Source organism: Bombus impatiens, unplaced genomic scaffold (genome assembly GCF_000188095.3).
Source record: "Bombus impatiens unplaced genomic scaffold, BIMP_2.2 scf_1162, whole genome shotgun sequence".
NCBI lineage: Eukaryota > Metazoa > Arthropoda > Insecta > Hymenoptera > Apidae > Bombus > Bombus impatiens.
The window spans coordinates 19,430-32,958 of NT_177581.1; the positions used below are offsets into that span (position 1 = coordinate 19,430).

Sequence of the window (13,529 nt, forward strand, 5' to 3'; positions counted from 1 at the left end):
ATTCTGGGCTTAGTAAAAAGCGCGTGAGTCTGTAAGGAAAATTTATTGTTTTATCGTCTATGAGTTTTTCCATCCCCACTTCGGAAGAAAACTTTTTCTTCCGAAGACTTCAGCATATATGAAGGGAAACGAGGAAAAGTTCGAGAGTGAGTGTCGAGTCAGTATCTGATCAGTATCGACATCACGTGAGCTCAACGTTACGTAGTCCGATCTAAAACGATGCACACTAGTCATCGAAATAAACACTGATGAAGTTAAAGTACCGATTACTTTAATAACACTCTACACGTTCTCCACCTCATGTTATTATATTCATGATGGTTTATGTACGAGACAGTTAAAGATATTTACTTAATGTTTCCCTAATTTTAAGTTAAATATTAAATTTTATTTTTCTACCTTTTTTTTTTATTATCGTATCTTTATTTGTATCTTTCGTATGTATAATAAAATATTGTGTAAATTTCTTATAAGTTTTGCATAAAAATTAGAATAATTGCAAAAATAAACAAAATTGCGATGCAATTCAGACAATGTATATATCAATTTAAAAAACGTATATTTTATACACTTACATACTAACAATATAATAGAAGTATGTTATCGTACTATAATGGATAGATAATGATGTTATATCGAATACACATGTGATATACTTAGCAGCTTTACTTTTATATAAATAATATATTGCTTAAAAGAATCAATTATTTAATACATGTTAATAAATTACGTACAAATTAATTTGAACTTATGCATCAAGTATAATTTGTATAAAATGGTACTTATACAAATTTTTAAACAAAATACATCAAACTCAAATACTTTGTTCATAAGAATTTTTAATAATTTGATGTTTTAAGTTAAATCATAAATAGCTCGTGTATTTTTATGCATTTATAAGAAATTCGAAAGTGTAAAATTGCACAGAATGCACATAATATGAAAAAATATATAAAATATCCAAAGTATAGTGCTTTTTACAATACTTAGTAATTAAAATAATTTTCTACCGTTCTATTTTTCTAATTATTTTCTCAAAAATATGACGAATTATAAACAAATTTTAATAAAGTTGATACGTTAAATGTCAAGCCTAAATGTAGGTGAAGTAATACTATATTTTTAATTTTTGCACATTGTGTACAGTGCCATCTGTAGCAAGCGTAAGTGTATTATGATTTAAGTACGCAAACATCTGACATTTCTGTCAAAATCTTTTATTCGCATACGTTGATCGACGTAGATACGAAGACAGTGTCTAGTGAAAAGTTCATCCTAAAAATGTATATTGGAAGATAGCATTGAACAAAATGAACAAAAATATGAACTCACCGTCTAAACTTACGGAGTTCGCTCCGTTAAGTCCTGAAGAAAGCCAACCTGTTGTAGCTTCTCTATTTTCCAAATTTTTTAACTTCACTAAAGGTAAGATATTTAATTATTGTATCACAATATAGTTTCTTCAGTATCACAACTTGGAATAACTTAATTTACTTGTGGCTTACATTTTAGTATCTATAAATACGAGCTAAAGAATGAATATTTAAGTTAATAATTAATATACATGCTTAACTCTTTAAACATGCTTAATTGTTAGGTTCACAAAATGTTGATGATTCTACAATCTCTTCTACTACCAATGAAGAACAAAGCTCATCTGATTCTGAATCTTGGAAACAGTCAGAGAGTACTGAAAAATCACCTGAAGATGACAGTTCAAGTATGATGAACTTTCCATTAGATACTCGTGAAGGAAGAAGTTTACCAAATGTATTAAAACGTATTAGTAATATTGTAGCTTTGAAAAGTAGCGTAAGTAATGAAACCTGCCTTAAGAATATTAAGCAGTATAAATTATTTGAATTACTAATGATATTAATGTTGTTAACTTAATATAGAACTTACGCTCGTACAAAGATTCTCAGCTAAGAAGCTATTGGATGCCAGATAGTGTAAGCAAGCAGTGTTATGAATGTGGTGAACGATTTACAACTTTTCGCAGAAGACATCATTGCCGTGTTTGTGGACAAATATTCTGTTCGAAATGTTGCTCTGATCAGATTCCTGGAAAAGTTATGGGATGCACCGGTATATAAATAATAAATGGTTATTTTTTATTGTATTTATTTGCACTTGATAATAATAATCTTTTTGTAATAGGTGATCTCAGAGTATGTACATATTGTTGCAAAGTAGTTTTATCTTATTTACAATCATCAGACATGAGAAGCGATCTATCAGCAGATTTAAAGGCATTGCAAGAAGACCTGCAAGTTAAATATGGAAATAATTCACCACCTGTCACACAGAAATGTTCAAATGAATCAGTAGAAGATGAAAGTTCAATCTATAGGAAACCAAGTGTAGGGTATATGGAAGAAAAATATGCTATTGGACGGTATATTTTTAGCTGTCTCTAGCTAATGTCTCTAGTGTATCTAGCTAAATGTTATAATTTAATATGATTTAAGATTTGTGAAATATGATTTTCAGGCCAACAACTAGTTACTTAACATCACAGGAACGTTCTATTGTCTTACAAAATTCAGCTTCTTTGAGAATGATTTATGAAGAATTATTTAGATCTAGTCAAGCAATTATCTTACAAACACATAGAGTTAGACTAAAAAGTTATCATAATTGCTTTCTGGCCAATGAATTAGTGAATTGGATGATAGCACAAAATAAAGCAGCTACTCGGTAAAGCTAAAACAAATTTAAGAGAAAGTATAATAAAAAGAACGAGTACTGAAATGTAATATTTTATAGAGTGCAAGCTACTGCTATAGGCCAGGCATTGCTGGAAGCTGGTTTTATAGAACCTGTAGTTGCTGATAATATATTTAGTGATACAGCAACTATATTTAAGCCAGTCAAATTATCGAATATGCAAAGCATGGATTTATTAATTGAGACTCAAAATACCTGTGATGCTCAAGAACCAGCATGGGTAAAAACTATCCCACAACATGATTCAACAACTGGTAATATGAAATATTTGTATAAACTATTTTGTATATTTGTTGATATATGTAAATTTTAGATTCAGAAAGTGAAACAAAACCTTCGAATTCAGTACAACAAACAACTGGACGTTTACCATCATCTAGTTCAAGTTTTTACTTAGATTTAAACTTAGAAGCATCTACTGTTACATTAAAAAGACCTACATCGGAAGACTTAACTACAATTTCTGTAGATAGTAGTGATGGTATAATTGAACAGAAGGAAGTCACAGTAAAATCACATAAATGTAATTTTAAGATTGCTGATGATCTTTTAAATGATACACTACAAGTACAAGAATTTAAAGAAAAGAATGGTTGGCATAAACCAACAAATTTGCGAACCGTGTTTGGAGAACTACATGCGTATGAATGTCTAACGTGAGTATCAAATATATATTAACAATGATAATAACAATTATATTTAAATATACTTAATTATAGATCTGCGTACAAGCAACATGAAGATTCACTAATTAAGCAACTTCTTAATAAAGAAGGTTTATCACAAAGTTGGTCAGAAGTAATACTCCCTATCGCCCACCAAATTATTGATTTTGTAAGACCAGATTTAAATCATAATGTGGATGATTTGGATATTCGACAATATGTACAAATAAAAAAATGTCCTGGCGGAAGTAGAGATGATTGTGAAATTGTGTCTGGTGTAGTTTGTACGAAAAATGTTGCACACAGAGGAATGAACGCAATGATAGCTCATCCAAAAATTTTATTACTTCAGTGTGGACTCATGTATCAACGCGTAGAAGGAAAATTATTAAGTCTAGAACCTGTGATGTTACAAGTATGAAGAAAAATTTAATAATACTATTATTTTCACATCATAAATATATCAGAAAAACGTTGTTTTGTAGGAAAACGAATATTTGGGTCACACAGTTGCTAGGATTACCGCACTTGGACCAGATGTTGTACTAGTACATCGTTCTGTTTCAAGATTAGCACAAGATAGACTCAGAGAATGTGGAGTAACACTTGTTTTGAATGTAAAACTCAGTGTTCTTGAAAGGATTGCACGGTGTACAGGTGCTAATATTGTGAATACTATTGATGCACACATAAGTGCAAGGTATATGCTTGGTACATGTAAAAAATTTTATTTGCGAAACTTTTCAAATGATAAAAGTGAGTAATAAAACATTACAATTTTTCTCTCTATTAAATTTTTCTTTAGTAAACTAAACCTTAATATCTTGTTTCCTTTTTTCTAGATGGTATTAAAACGTTAATGTACTTTGAGGGATGTGCAAATCCACATTTAGGAGCTACAATCTTGTTACGAGGTGGTTCTCAAACAGAATTAAAAAAAGTAAAGAATGTGACTTCAATGATGATCTTTGCTGCTTATTCTTGGCGTCTTGAAAAGTCATTTCTTATGGATGAATTTGCAAGACCACCATCGCCTAAAGATAATCCATTTTTGGATGAAACGTGCAAAGATTTCAAAGATTTTCAAGAAACCAATAAAATATTACATGCTAAAGTTAGTGAAGAAAATGATTTGTTATTGGGTCATTGCAAAGAGTATACAGAGAATCAGGAAATTTTAAAGGTATCAGAAGTTCAAGAAGATTCTGGAAGTGTATCAAGTGATAAACTATGTCTAGAACTAGAACTTTCATTAAATGAAGGTACACCAATAAAAGACATAGTTTCAAACTCCATTAAACAAATATCTTCTATATTATCTGAAGATATTGATCCTTATGATACTTTAAAATTATTTAAACCCAAAACAAAATCTTCTGTAATTGACGAAAAAGCTGCAGGGAATTGCCTAACAAGTAAAACAAATAATGATAATTTAAATAATAGTTCCGATCTTGATATAGATGGCAAGCAAGATACAAATAGTACAGTGGAATTATTTGGTGGAAAGACTACGATAAAAGTGAATAAAAATATTAAAGAAGAAGTTGAAAAATCAAAAATAAAAGATAAAGTTGTCTCAGAAGAAAAACGTATTTATGGTGAATCTATTAGCGATCATAGTGATCCTCTTCATCAATACTTAAATGAAGATGAAGAAGATGTCTTTAGTCAAACTAGTCCAAATGGACAACATTTGAGCGTTGCCGATTTACCATTATTAAATAAATTTAAGAAAGCATTAGAAGGCACTATATTAAGTGTATCGCCTTATTTAAAATTTTCTGTTCCTTATTTAGAAACTGAGACAGGAAGAAATTGCATATTGCGAAGTTTTTTCCCGAGAGAAATCTTTTATTCTGTACAATTTATGGATAAAGTAAAAGAAATTAAAACGGGTAATGTATTTACAGAACAGTCTGTAATTGAAAACCCATTAATGAATTTAAAATTAAAACCACAACATCCATTTGTTCAAGCGAGATTAACTACAGATGTGGATAGCCGAAAGGTACAAGCTTTATTAGCCAATTTTAGAGCATGTGGTAGTCGCTTATATCCAACGAATAATGTTTTATCGGATAAACAAATTCTGGTACAATCAGAAGTAACTGAACAACCTCCTATGTGGCCCGATTGTTTAGATCCTGCTAGTCATCAACGTTTATCTGTGTTATTTTGTAGTTTCTCACATACTGGTAATAGTGATACACCAGCATTTTGCGTAAATCCTTGGGTAGTTAATATGGATTTATATGGAAGAAATGATATTGCGCTTGGACGTTTCTTGGAACGTTATTGTTTAACATCTGAATATAAATGTCCTGCTCAAGCATGTCGAGCACAAATCGCTCATCATATCCGACGATTTGCACACGACGGCGGATGTATATATATTAGTTTAAGTGAAATGAGCACCGATCCATTTTCTCAAGAGAATGCAAATCAAATTTTAATGTGGAGCAAATGTATGAAATGTAAAAGCGTTTCACCAGTAGTTCCAATGTCGGATGATACTTGGTCTTTATCTTTTGCAAAGTATTTGGAACTACGGTTTCATGGAAGCGCGTACACCAGACGCGGAACAGATACTTGTCAACACTCACTTCACCATGATCATTATCAATATTTCACAAAGAAAAATATGTTAGCTGTGTTTAAATACACAAAAATATCGCAGTGGGAGATTTCACTTCCACCTCCGGTGATAAATATTATGTATGATCCAAAACAACATGCAGATGTGATAGAAGAGATGAAAAGTATAGCATTGAAAGGAGACGAAGTTTTTTCTTGTATACGAGAAAAATTGACAACTTTACAAACTGATATAGATATTTTAAATGCTGTTAAACAGCAGCTATCTAAGGATCAACAGTATTTCAAAAATAAAATTGAAGAAATTCAATTGAAATTGACATCCCCCACTTTAGAGAACAAAAAACTTGAAGGAAAAGTATCTGAAAAGCAGGTTCAAGCTCTAATGTTTAGAATTGAAGATGGAATAGTAATCCTCAAACGAATAATATCAGAAGTTGTATTTACTTGGAATGCAAATATCTTGGAAATGTCTGTTAAAAAGAAGGATGAGAGACCAAGACGATTTACTGAACGATCGTTGACGACTGGAAGTAATAGTATAATTGATACAGATGGATATATAACAGAAGATACTGCATCAGAATCGCAGTTAGAAGATTTAAGTCCTATGTCAGCGGACTATAATGCTGTTGATGCCATTGCTGCTGCACAAAATGACTTACAAGGAATGGAAGGTTTAGAAAATTCAGACAACGAAGTCTTAGAAAATAATAATCCTGAAGACATTGTTATCATTCAAGAATCTCCAAAAATGCATCAAAGATCACATTCTGATGTTTTGCCTATTACTTTTGATGACATGCCAGATAAAAAGAAAAAGAAAAAGACTATTCTATCACAACTATTACCTTCCGTTTCTGTTACTCAGCCGATAGTAAATCCTTTAGGAACTTTAGAACATCATTTACTTCCTCTTGGGTTTGTTGATTATATTAAAACATTTCTACATATTTAGTACGTTAGAAAATAATTATACATAATTAGTTAATATTCTAAAATATCTTTGTTTTACAGATCAGTTGTACCTATAGTGGTATATGAATCAGAGCCTTCATCTATAATCGCATATGCACTAGATTCACATGACTATAAACACGTACTTCAGGAATTAATGCGTACGACGAAAGGACCTGATTTAAATCCCAGTCCCTTGAATAAGCGTAAATTCCCCGAAAATAAAGAGAATCTTCCTGATGTGATCCAATCTGGAGAATTTAAGCGGCCATCTGTTTTGTCATTTTTCCGAGGAAATAGTCCAAATCCTGCAAGTCCCTTAGACTCTGATAAAACTATTTCAAATACGGATTCTACCATACAAAATCCATCAACGACAACAGACACAGATGAGGACAAGAAAACAACAAAACAACAAAATTACATCGAAGTTCAATTTAACGACGCAACGACAAATTTCTATTGTAGAATATATTTCGCTGCACAATTTGCTGCTTTTAGAGAAAATGTTTTACCGTGTGGAGAGGATGGTTTTACAAGAAGTTTATGTCGAAGTGTACAATGGGCTGCGAGAGGTGGAAAAAGCGGAAGCAGTTTCTGCAAAAGTCGAGGTATAATATTATATGAATATACGTATATTTTTACGTTACGTAATGAAGTACGAAATAAACTTCTCTATGTATTAATTTTCTTGATCGATACATAATTTGTTACAGACGATAGGTTTATTATAAAAGAGATGTCTAGACTAGAAATGCAAATATTTCTTGATTTTGCACCAAATTACTTTTCCTATATGGAAAAATGTCAACAGACTAAGCAGCCGACATTGTTAGGAAAGATAGTCGGCGTTTACAGAGTATCTTTTAAAAACAATACAACAAATGCAGCACTTCGAACTAGTGTATTAGTGATGGAGAACTTATTTTACAAGAGAACGATAACAGACAAATTTGATTTGAAGGGATCAGTGAGAAATCGTCTTGTAAATCCTGATGATACGTGTCACGAAGGAGAACTTGTACTGCTCGATGAAAATTTATTGAATAGTAAGTGGTGTTGTGCTAATATCATTTTATATAGATATATGTATAAAAATTTCTCAGTCAAATACATATGATATATTTCTAGTGAGCTGCGATTCGCCGCTCTATATCAGATCACATTCCAAAGCGGTTTTAAATAGAGCTATCGAACAAGACACAAAATTCCTGGCTGATAATTCTGTGATGGATTATTCACTATTAGTAGGTTTAGAACCAAATTCAGATGAACTCGTCCTAGGTATAATAGGTAAGTTTAGAGAATTATGAATGTAATATTTCTAGATACAAGATATCTTGGAACTATTATTATAATTACAGATTATATACGAACGTTTACTTGGGACAAGAAGTTAGAAACAATGGTGAAGAAAACGGGCATACTAGGTGGCCAGGGAAAATTGCCAACAATAATATCACCAGAAGAATATCGAGCTCGTTTCATAGCCGCTATGCACCGATATTTCTTACCTGTACCGGACAGGTGGTCTGGTTTAGGTAGAGGAGTAGAAACATGATAAATATGACTTTCACATAGTGAGATTTCCAATTTTTCACAAATACTGTATACTAAACATATTGTATATATATTTTCTATGCAGCTGACATAAATGTAACAAACAGTGTTACATATAAAGGTACGTAATTGGATATTAATAAATTATAGAATTTTGTTTTTACTAGTCGACATTACGATATTTTGTAATGGAAAAGTGATAAAAATATGTTACCATTATTGTAATGGAAAGTCTCATTGTACAGTTTTAATCTCATAATTTATATAGCGATGTAACATTTAAATTATGTCGCTTGTATTTGGATTTATTAATATATTGATCATTGTATTACATGTACATAATACGTTAATATTAAAATTAGCAAGCGAATTGTCTTTCCAAGTTCGAAGCACAAAGGGCGTGAATGAGAATTACGTAAAATTATATAAAAGTCTATGAAAGCACCATTATTAATGTTTTATTTAGATCAATTTTCAAAATTATGTACATAAACATTATTTATTATCATTGATAGTCAAATAAACAATAATAATAATTTTAGTAATAATAAGAGTTTCATAACATAATAATATTTTCATAATAGTTTAGATCAGTGTTTCAAAATTTCTACGTATTTAAAATGAACAAAATTTTTCTAAAAAAGATATCTTGTCATACCAATACATAATTTTAATATACCGTATATATCTTATGATCAGGTCACAAAAGAAAGATATAATAATGTATAAACTATAATACATTATACAACACTGATCTACATGTTACAAACACAAAAAAAAAGACATTAAAGCGTATACCTTACAGAAAAACATCTCATACTCAATTTTCGCATAACATCATTTCTACCATATTTACATAAATGAATGCATAATGATGAAGCTGCAGCGAAACTCGAATACTTGAACTATTCCATCTTTAAAAATTAGATTATACTGATCATAATGTCCCTTGTATCTTTCGAGACTATGACTTTATTAATTACTGTAAGTAAGAAATCTGCAACTGGCTGATGTATTTCAACATTCTATATGTTTATTCAGAGAGGGATAATAAAATGTCTTTCATTTGTTTGAAATTAAATACGAATCGATAGTAGATGCGTCGCGCGATTAAGTAAACTATTGTGAGAAAAAGATTGTTCGGAGCGAAAATGAAACTAAACTTTAGATATATGTTACCGATATCTATGTAAGAATGATTGACTGAAATGGAAAACAGTTTTATTATATACTGGTTAGGTAAATTACAATAAGCTGTTGTACAAGAATTTCTGCGAATAACACGAACTCTAGGATCAAATCATTTCACATGTGAAGTAGTACGAAATTCCTATTTGTATTCCTATTTATAAATTCAATTGACGATGAAACAGCTCAGCTAATATGGCTCCACTGCCTTTTTCCTCGTAGAACAAAAATGACCTACACTGGATATACTATCTGAGCAAGTGATATTCTCGTGTAAACGACGTTCTAAGAAATGTATACATATATAATTCTTCGAGTAACTTTACATAAATACTTAGTGGACATTACATAATCAGTAAATTTCTTTTTACAATTTTTTACATAATATTTCGTCGTAATTTCGCATTCATTATAATATTAGCCTCGTGTTTCTATTCATTGCTCTTGTCGCGTTGAGCATGAACAATTCTTTTTTTTTCTTTTTCAACCTTTCGTTAGACATTTTATATTATTACTATCATTATAAGACAATGCCGACAATGATCGGATTTTACATAAAAGTCTCTGTATTAAATTCGATCGTCGTCAAAAACAAAACAGACGACAAGAAATACGAGTACAATAACCTTTTTTCAACTCATAGTCAACCGGAATCGAATTACATTCACGATGTATTTTGTTCGACTACCAAAGAAAGAGAAAAAAAGGAGAAAGAAAAGGAAATAAAATAAACATAAACTAACATTCATCGCTAAGCGCTATCCAGTGCCGGCAATTTTTTGTACTATGGTGTGGAAGTGGTATTCGATTTCTCATTGACTTCCGCGGCCCACGAACCGCAAATGTTTCCTATCTAGCCGCGAGTCTGTAGATCGAGAAACAACAAGGAAGATACTCGGGACGGTGGAGGAGGCTTCTCGCTACTCATTTACATCAAGCGGCATTCTGGACGCATACTAATTTCATAAACGCTAAGGAGAGTATCGCTGTCTTTCATAACCATAGGAACTACCGTCCCAGCAGCACGTTTGAAAAAGAAATGAGAAAGAAAAAAATAAAAAATAGTCTTTGCAACTTCCGTTCTCGTGTTCTTCCTTCTTCTCCGTGTGTTTTCTTTTTCCCTTCTTTCTTCCCCCTTCCCCCCTCTCTTACTCGTATCACCAGAATAATCCGACGGAAGAAGAGAAGAGCTTTTTTTTGTTTCTTTTCGAGAGGTCCTGAAGAGGCTCGACCGTGATCGACGTGTTGTGTTTCGATGTACACCATATATATGTATATATCAAAGAATAACAAGAATAAACGAGGGTCGCATCGGCTACTCTAGAGATCCACGTACGTATATCGTGCAATTCAATGAGGATAGAGATGAGGATTCCTTTCTATTAGAGACAGAGGGAGATCTTGTTTTCTTCTAGAGACGTGCACGTCCTAAATGATTAATCTGCGTTTTTCTTTCTTTGCGCACGAGATTTTTTGTTTGTTTTCTTTGCAGGAATATCATGCGTCCTTCTTCTAGGGATGAGGAGATACGAGCGCGTGAATCTCGGCTAATAAATCGCTCTCGTGGTTACGCAGCGTGTAACACTGGCGAGTCAGTCGATCTTTTATAAACCATTGCCTCCTGTTTTTAAACACCGTTTACGTGCACATCGTGCGACCTCGGGATCTTGCGCACGGGCCGCCGAATCGCAAGTCTCTTTTATCTCTGCGGCTCGCCTAGGCCCAATTGTTGACTTTGCGTTTGCTGTTGCGTGTTCCCGGTCACGCTACACCGTCCTCCGTGGTGTTGCGTCGCCATCCCCATCTGCATCGAGTTCTGATGCAATCCATTTTGGCTCGGCGACATTCCTGCAATCGAAGAACCAATTTACCATTTACACTTCCAATTTAACTCAACATTTCTCTATACAACACGTACATGTATATATATAAACACATATGTATATACATAAAATTTTTCTATGGTGAGTAATTAAATACTTTCACGAGCCACTGTACATCTCTAGAACGGTTTCAAATTTTATCAATACAATAATCATGATAATCATGACTCATAACAGTACTAACAAAATTTTATGTATATAACATATACAATCATGTGTACACATACAATATTTGTGTAGTGAGTGATTAAATACTTTCATGAGCTATTGCGCATCTCCAGATTGGTTTCAAATTCTATCAATATAGTAATCACGATAGTCGTGTTTCATTACAGTGCTAATGAAATTATGAGTCAATGCTATGAAATAAAAAAAAAAATATGCACTTGCATATAAAAGAATGTGCTATTTTGCATAGCACATACAATAGACATATATGTTTTCTGTGATAAGTGTTTAAATACTTCCAGGGACCGGTGTATATACGCGTGCAATATACATGTATATGTATTTTTTCGTATGCTAAAGAGAAATCTGTAAGACTTTTAACTACTACAACGAACAATATTCTAGAACTAATTAGTCCATTCTAGCTATAGTACATTCCGCTGTATTTTCTTTTGTAACGTGTCGTGAGTATTTCTCACTGTGATTCTTTCGAGAAAAGGTATAGAATGCCTAGGAAATCGCTGTTCTAGGAGCTCGCTAATTTTTCTTCACTGTTTATGAGAATGTTTCGCGTTAAAAGTAACGGAGAGTTTGACTCATTAAACGCTGTCTGGAACGCGCAATGAAAATATTCAAAGAATATTGGCCAATTAAGAGTCACCGTTGCCTCTATCCGATATATCATCTGTCATTCTTTTTTGGTCAATTTACATGATTGAAGTCTATTACATTTTTTGTAATCTTTCGATTCCTATAAGCACCTGTTCAAAGGTTTCATCTCTTTATTTATTCTATGACATAAATTCCAACAATTAGCTTCAGATTTTTTCGCTATTGTCTCTTCTTCTAGCCAAGCTTCTCGATGATATGAAATTCGAAGAGATTAAAATATTTAGAGGAAAATAATTAAAATTTCTTTAATGTTTCTGATTTGCATAGCGGGCTTCTGTAAAGTATCTGTTTTTTCTTCTTTTTACGAAGTTGAAACAATACGTAAGTTACGTTCTTTATACCTTGCGATAACGTTACGCGTTTCCGCAACTTTTGTTCGTTATTTTACTACTTAGCCCTTAATGGATTAAAGAAAGGCGATAAAGATATTTGTAGACTTGATGGACTTGGAGTAAGAAAACCCTCAGTCAGCGAAGTTCCGTGAATCAATTGTTTTCAAACAGACAATAATTTATCGCATCCTGATAAATTGCTGCTGTTAATTAATAGCGCATGGAATAATTTTTACGAGCCCTTTAAAAAATTATCTTCGAAATAAATAATCGAATCATGGAAAATAATAATACTTTGTTTTTACGAAAAGGATGAAGCACGAAAAGCATGCGATCTCCGTGACTGAAATAAACAAGTTTAATTTATGTTATCCAGATTATGTTACAGATTTGCAAATTTCTCAATTACTTTATAATAAATTACTTCATGTAAATAGTAATATGTGCTGTAGTAAACGTACAGCGAGGAAGGAAGGTATTCGTACAATTTAAATGAAAATATGAAGGGGGATAAATATACAAGAAAGTGATAAATAGAAAAATGCAAAGAAATAATAAGTAGAAAAATATACAAAAATACAAAAAGATAATGAGATAAAATTCACACGTGATTGTAACATTTCGTCGGGGCAAGATACGATGCTATTAATTGATATCTATTATTGTAATTATTGTAATAATTGATATCTAGTATTGTAATTAACACGTTGAACCTGGCGTGAGCCACCGCTGTGCCATAATCTGCGCTTCTATCTGACGGCGTGGGCCACCGGTGG

General features: G+C 32.1%; 2 protein-coding genes across 3 annotated transcripts in view; one reads left to right on the top strand and one right to left on the bottom strand.

Annotated features, from left to right (window-relative positions):
• Nucleotides 1-1,310: 1,310 nt before the first annotated feature.
• LOC100741836 (1-phosphatidylinositol 3-phosphate 5-kinase) lies at nucleotides 1,311-8,880 on the top strand. The gene is made up of 14 exons (XM_003493494.4): nucleotides 1,311-1,425; nucleotides 1,598-1,812; nucleotides 1,899-2,088; nucleotides 2,161-2,398; nucleotides 2,494-2,700; nucleotides 2,770-2,984; nucleotides 3,044-3,386; nucleotides 3,450-3,810; nucleotides 3,881-4,151; nucleotides 4,238-6,914; nucleotides 7,011-7,561; nucleotides 7,667-7,999; nucleotides 8,082-8,243; nucleotides 8,315-8,880. The coding sequence occupies exons 1-14, from the start codon at nucleotides 1,311-1,313 to the stop codon at nucleotides 8,509-8,511; spliced, it is 6,075 nt and encodes a 2,024-aa protein (XP_003493542.1). The 3' UTR covers nucleotides 8,512-8,880.
• An 834-nt stretch (nucleotides 8,881-9,714) lies between these two features.
• Nucleotides 9,715-13,529, bottom strand: part of LOC100741956 (UBA-like domain-containing protein 2) — a 90,003-nt gene continuing 86,188 nt past the window's right edge. Inside the window, exon 4 of one of the 2 annotated variants that reach the window (XM_003493495.4) lies at nucleotides 9,715-11,546. In XM_003493495.4, coding sequence (XP_003493543.1) covers nucleotides 11,398-11,546 — 149 coding nt within the window. In that variant the 3' untranslated portion in view covers nucleotides 9,715-11,397. The remainder of the gene's footprint in view (nucleotides 11,547-13,529) is intronic. The other variant, XM_024371171.2, reaches the window with a different exon arrangement.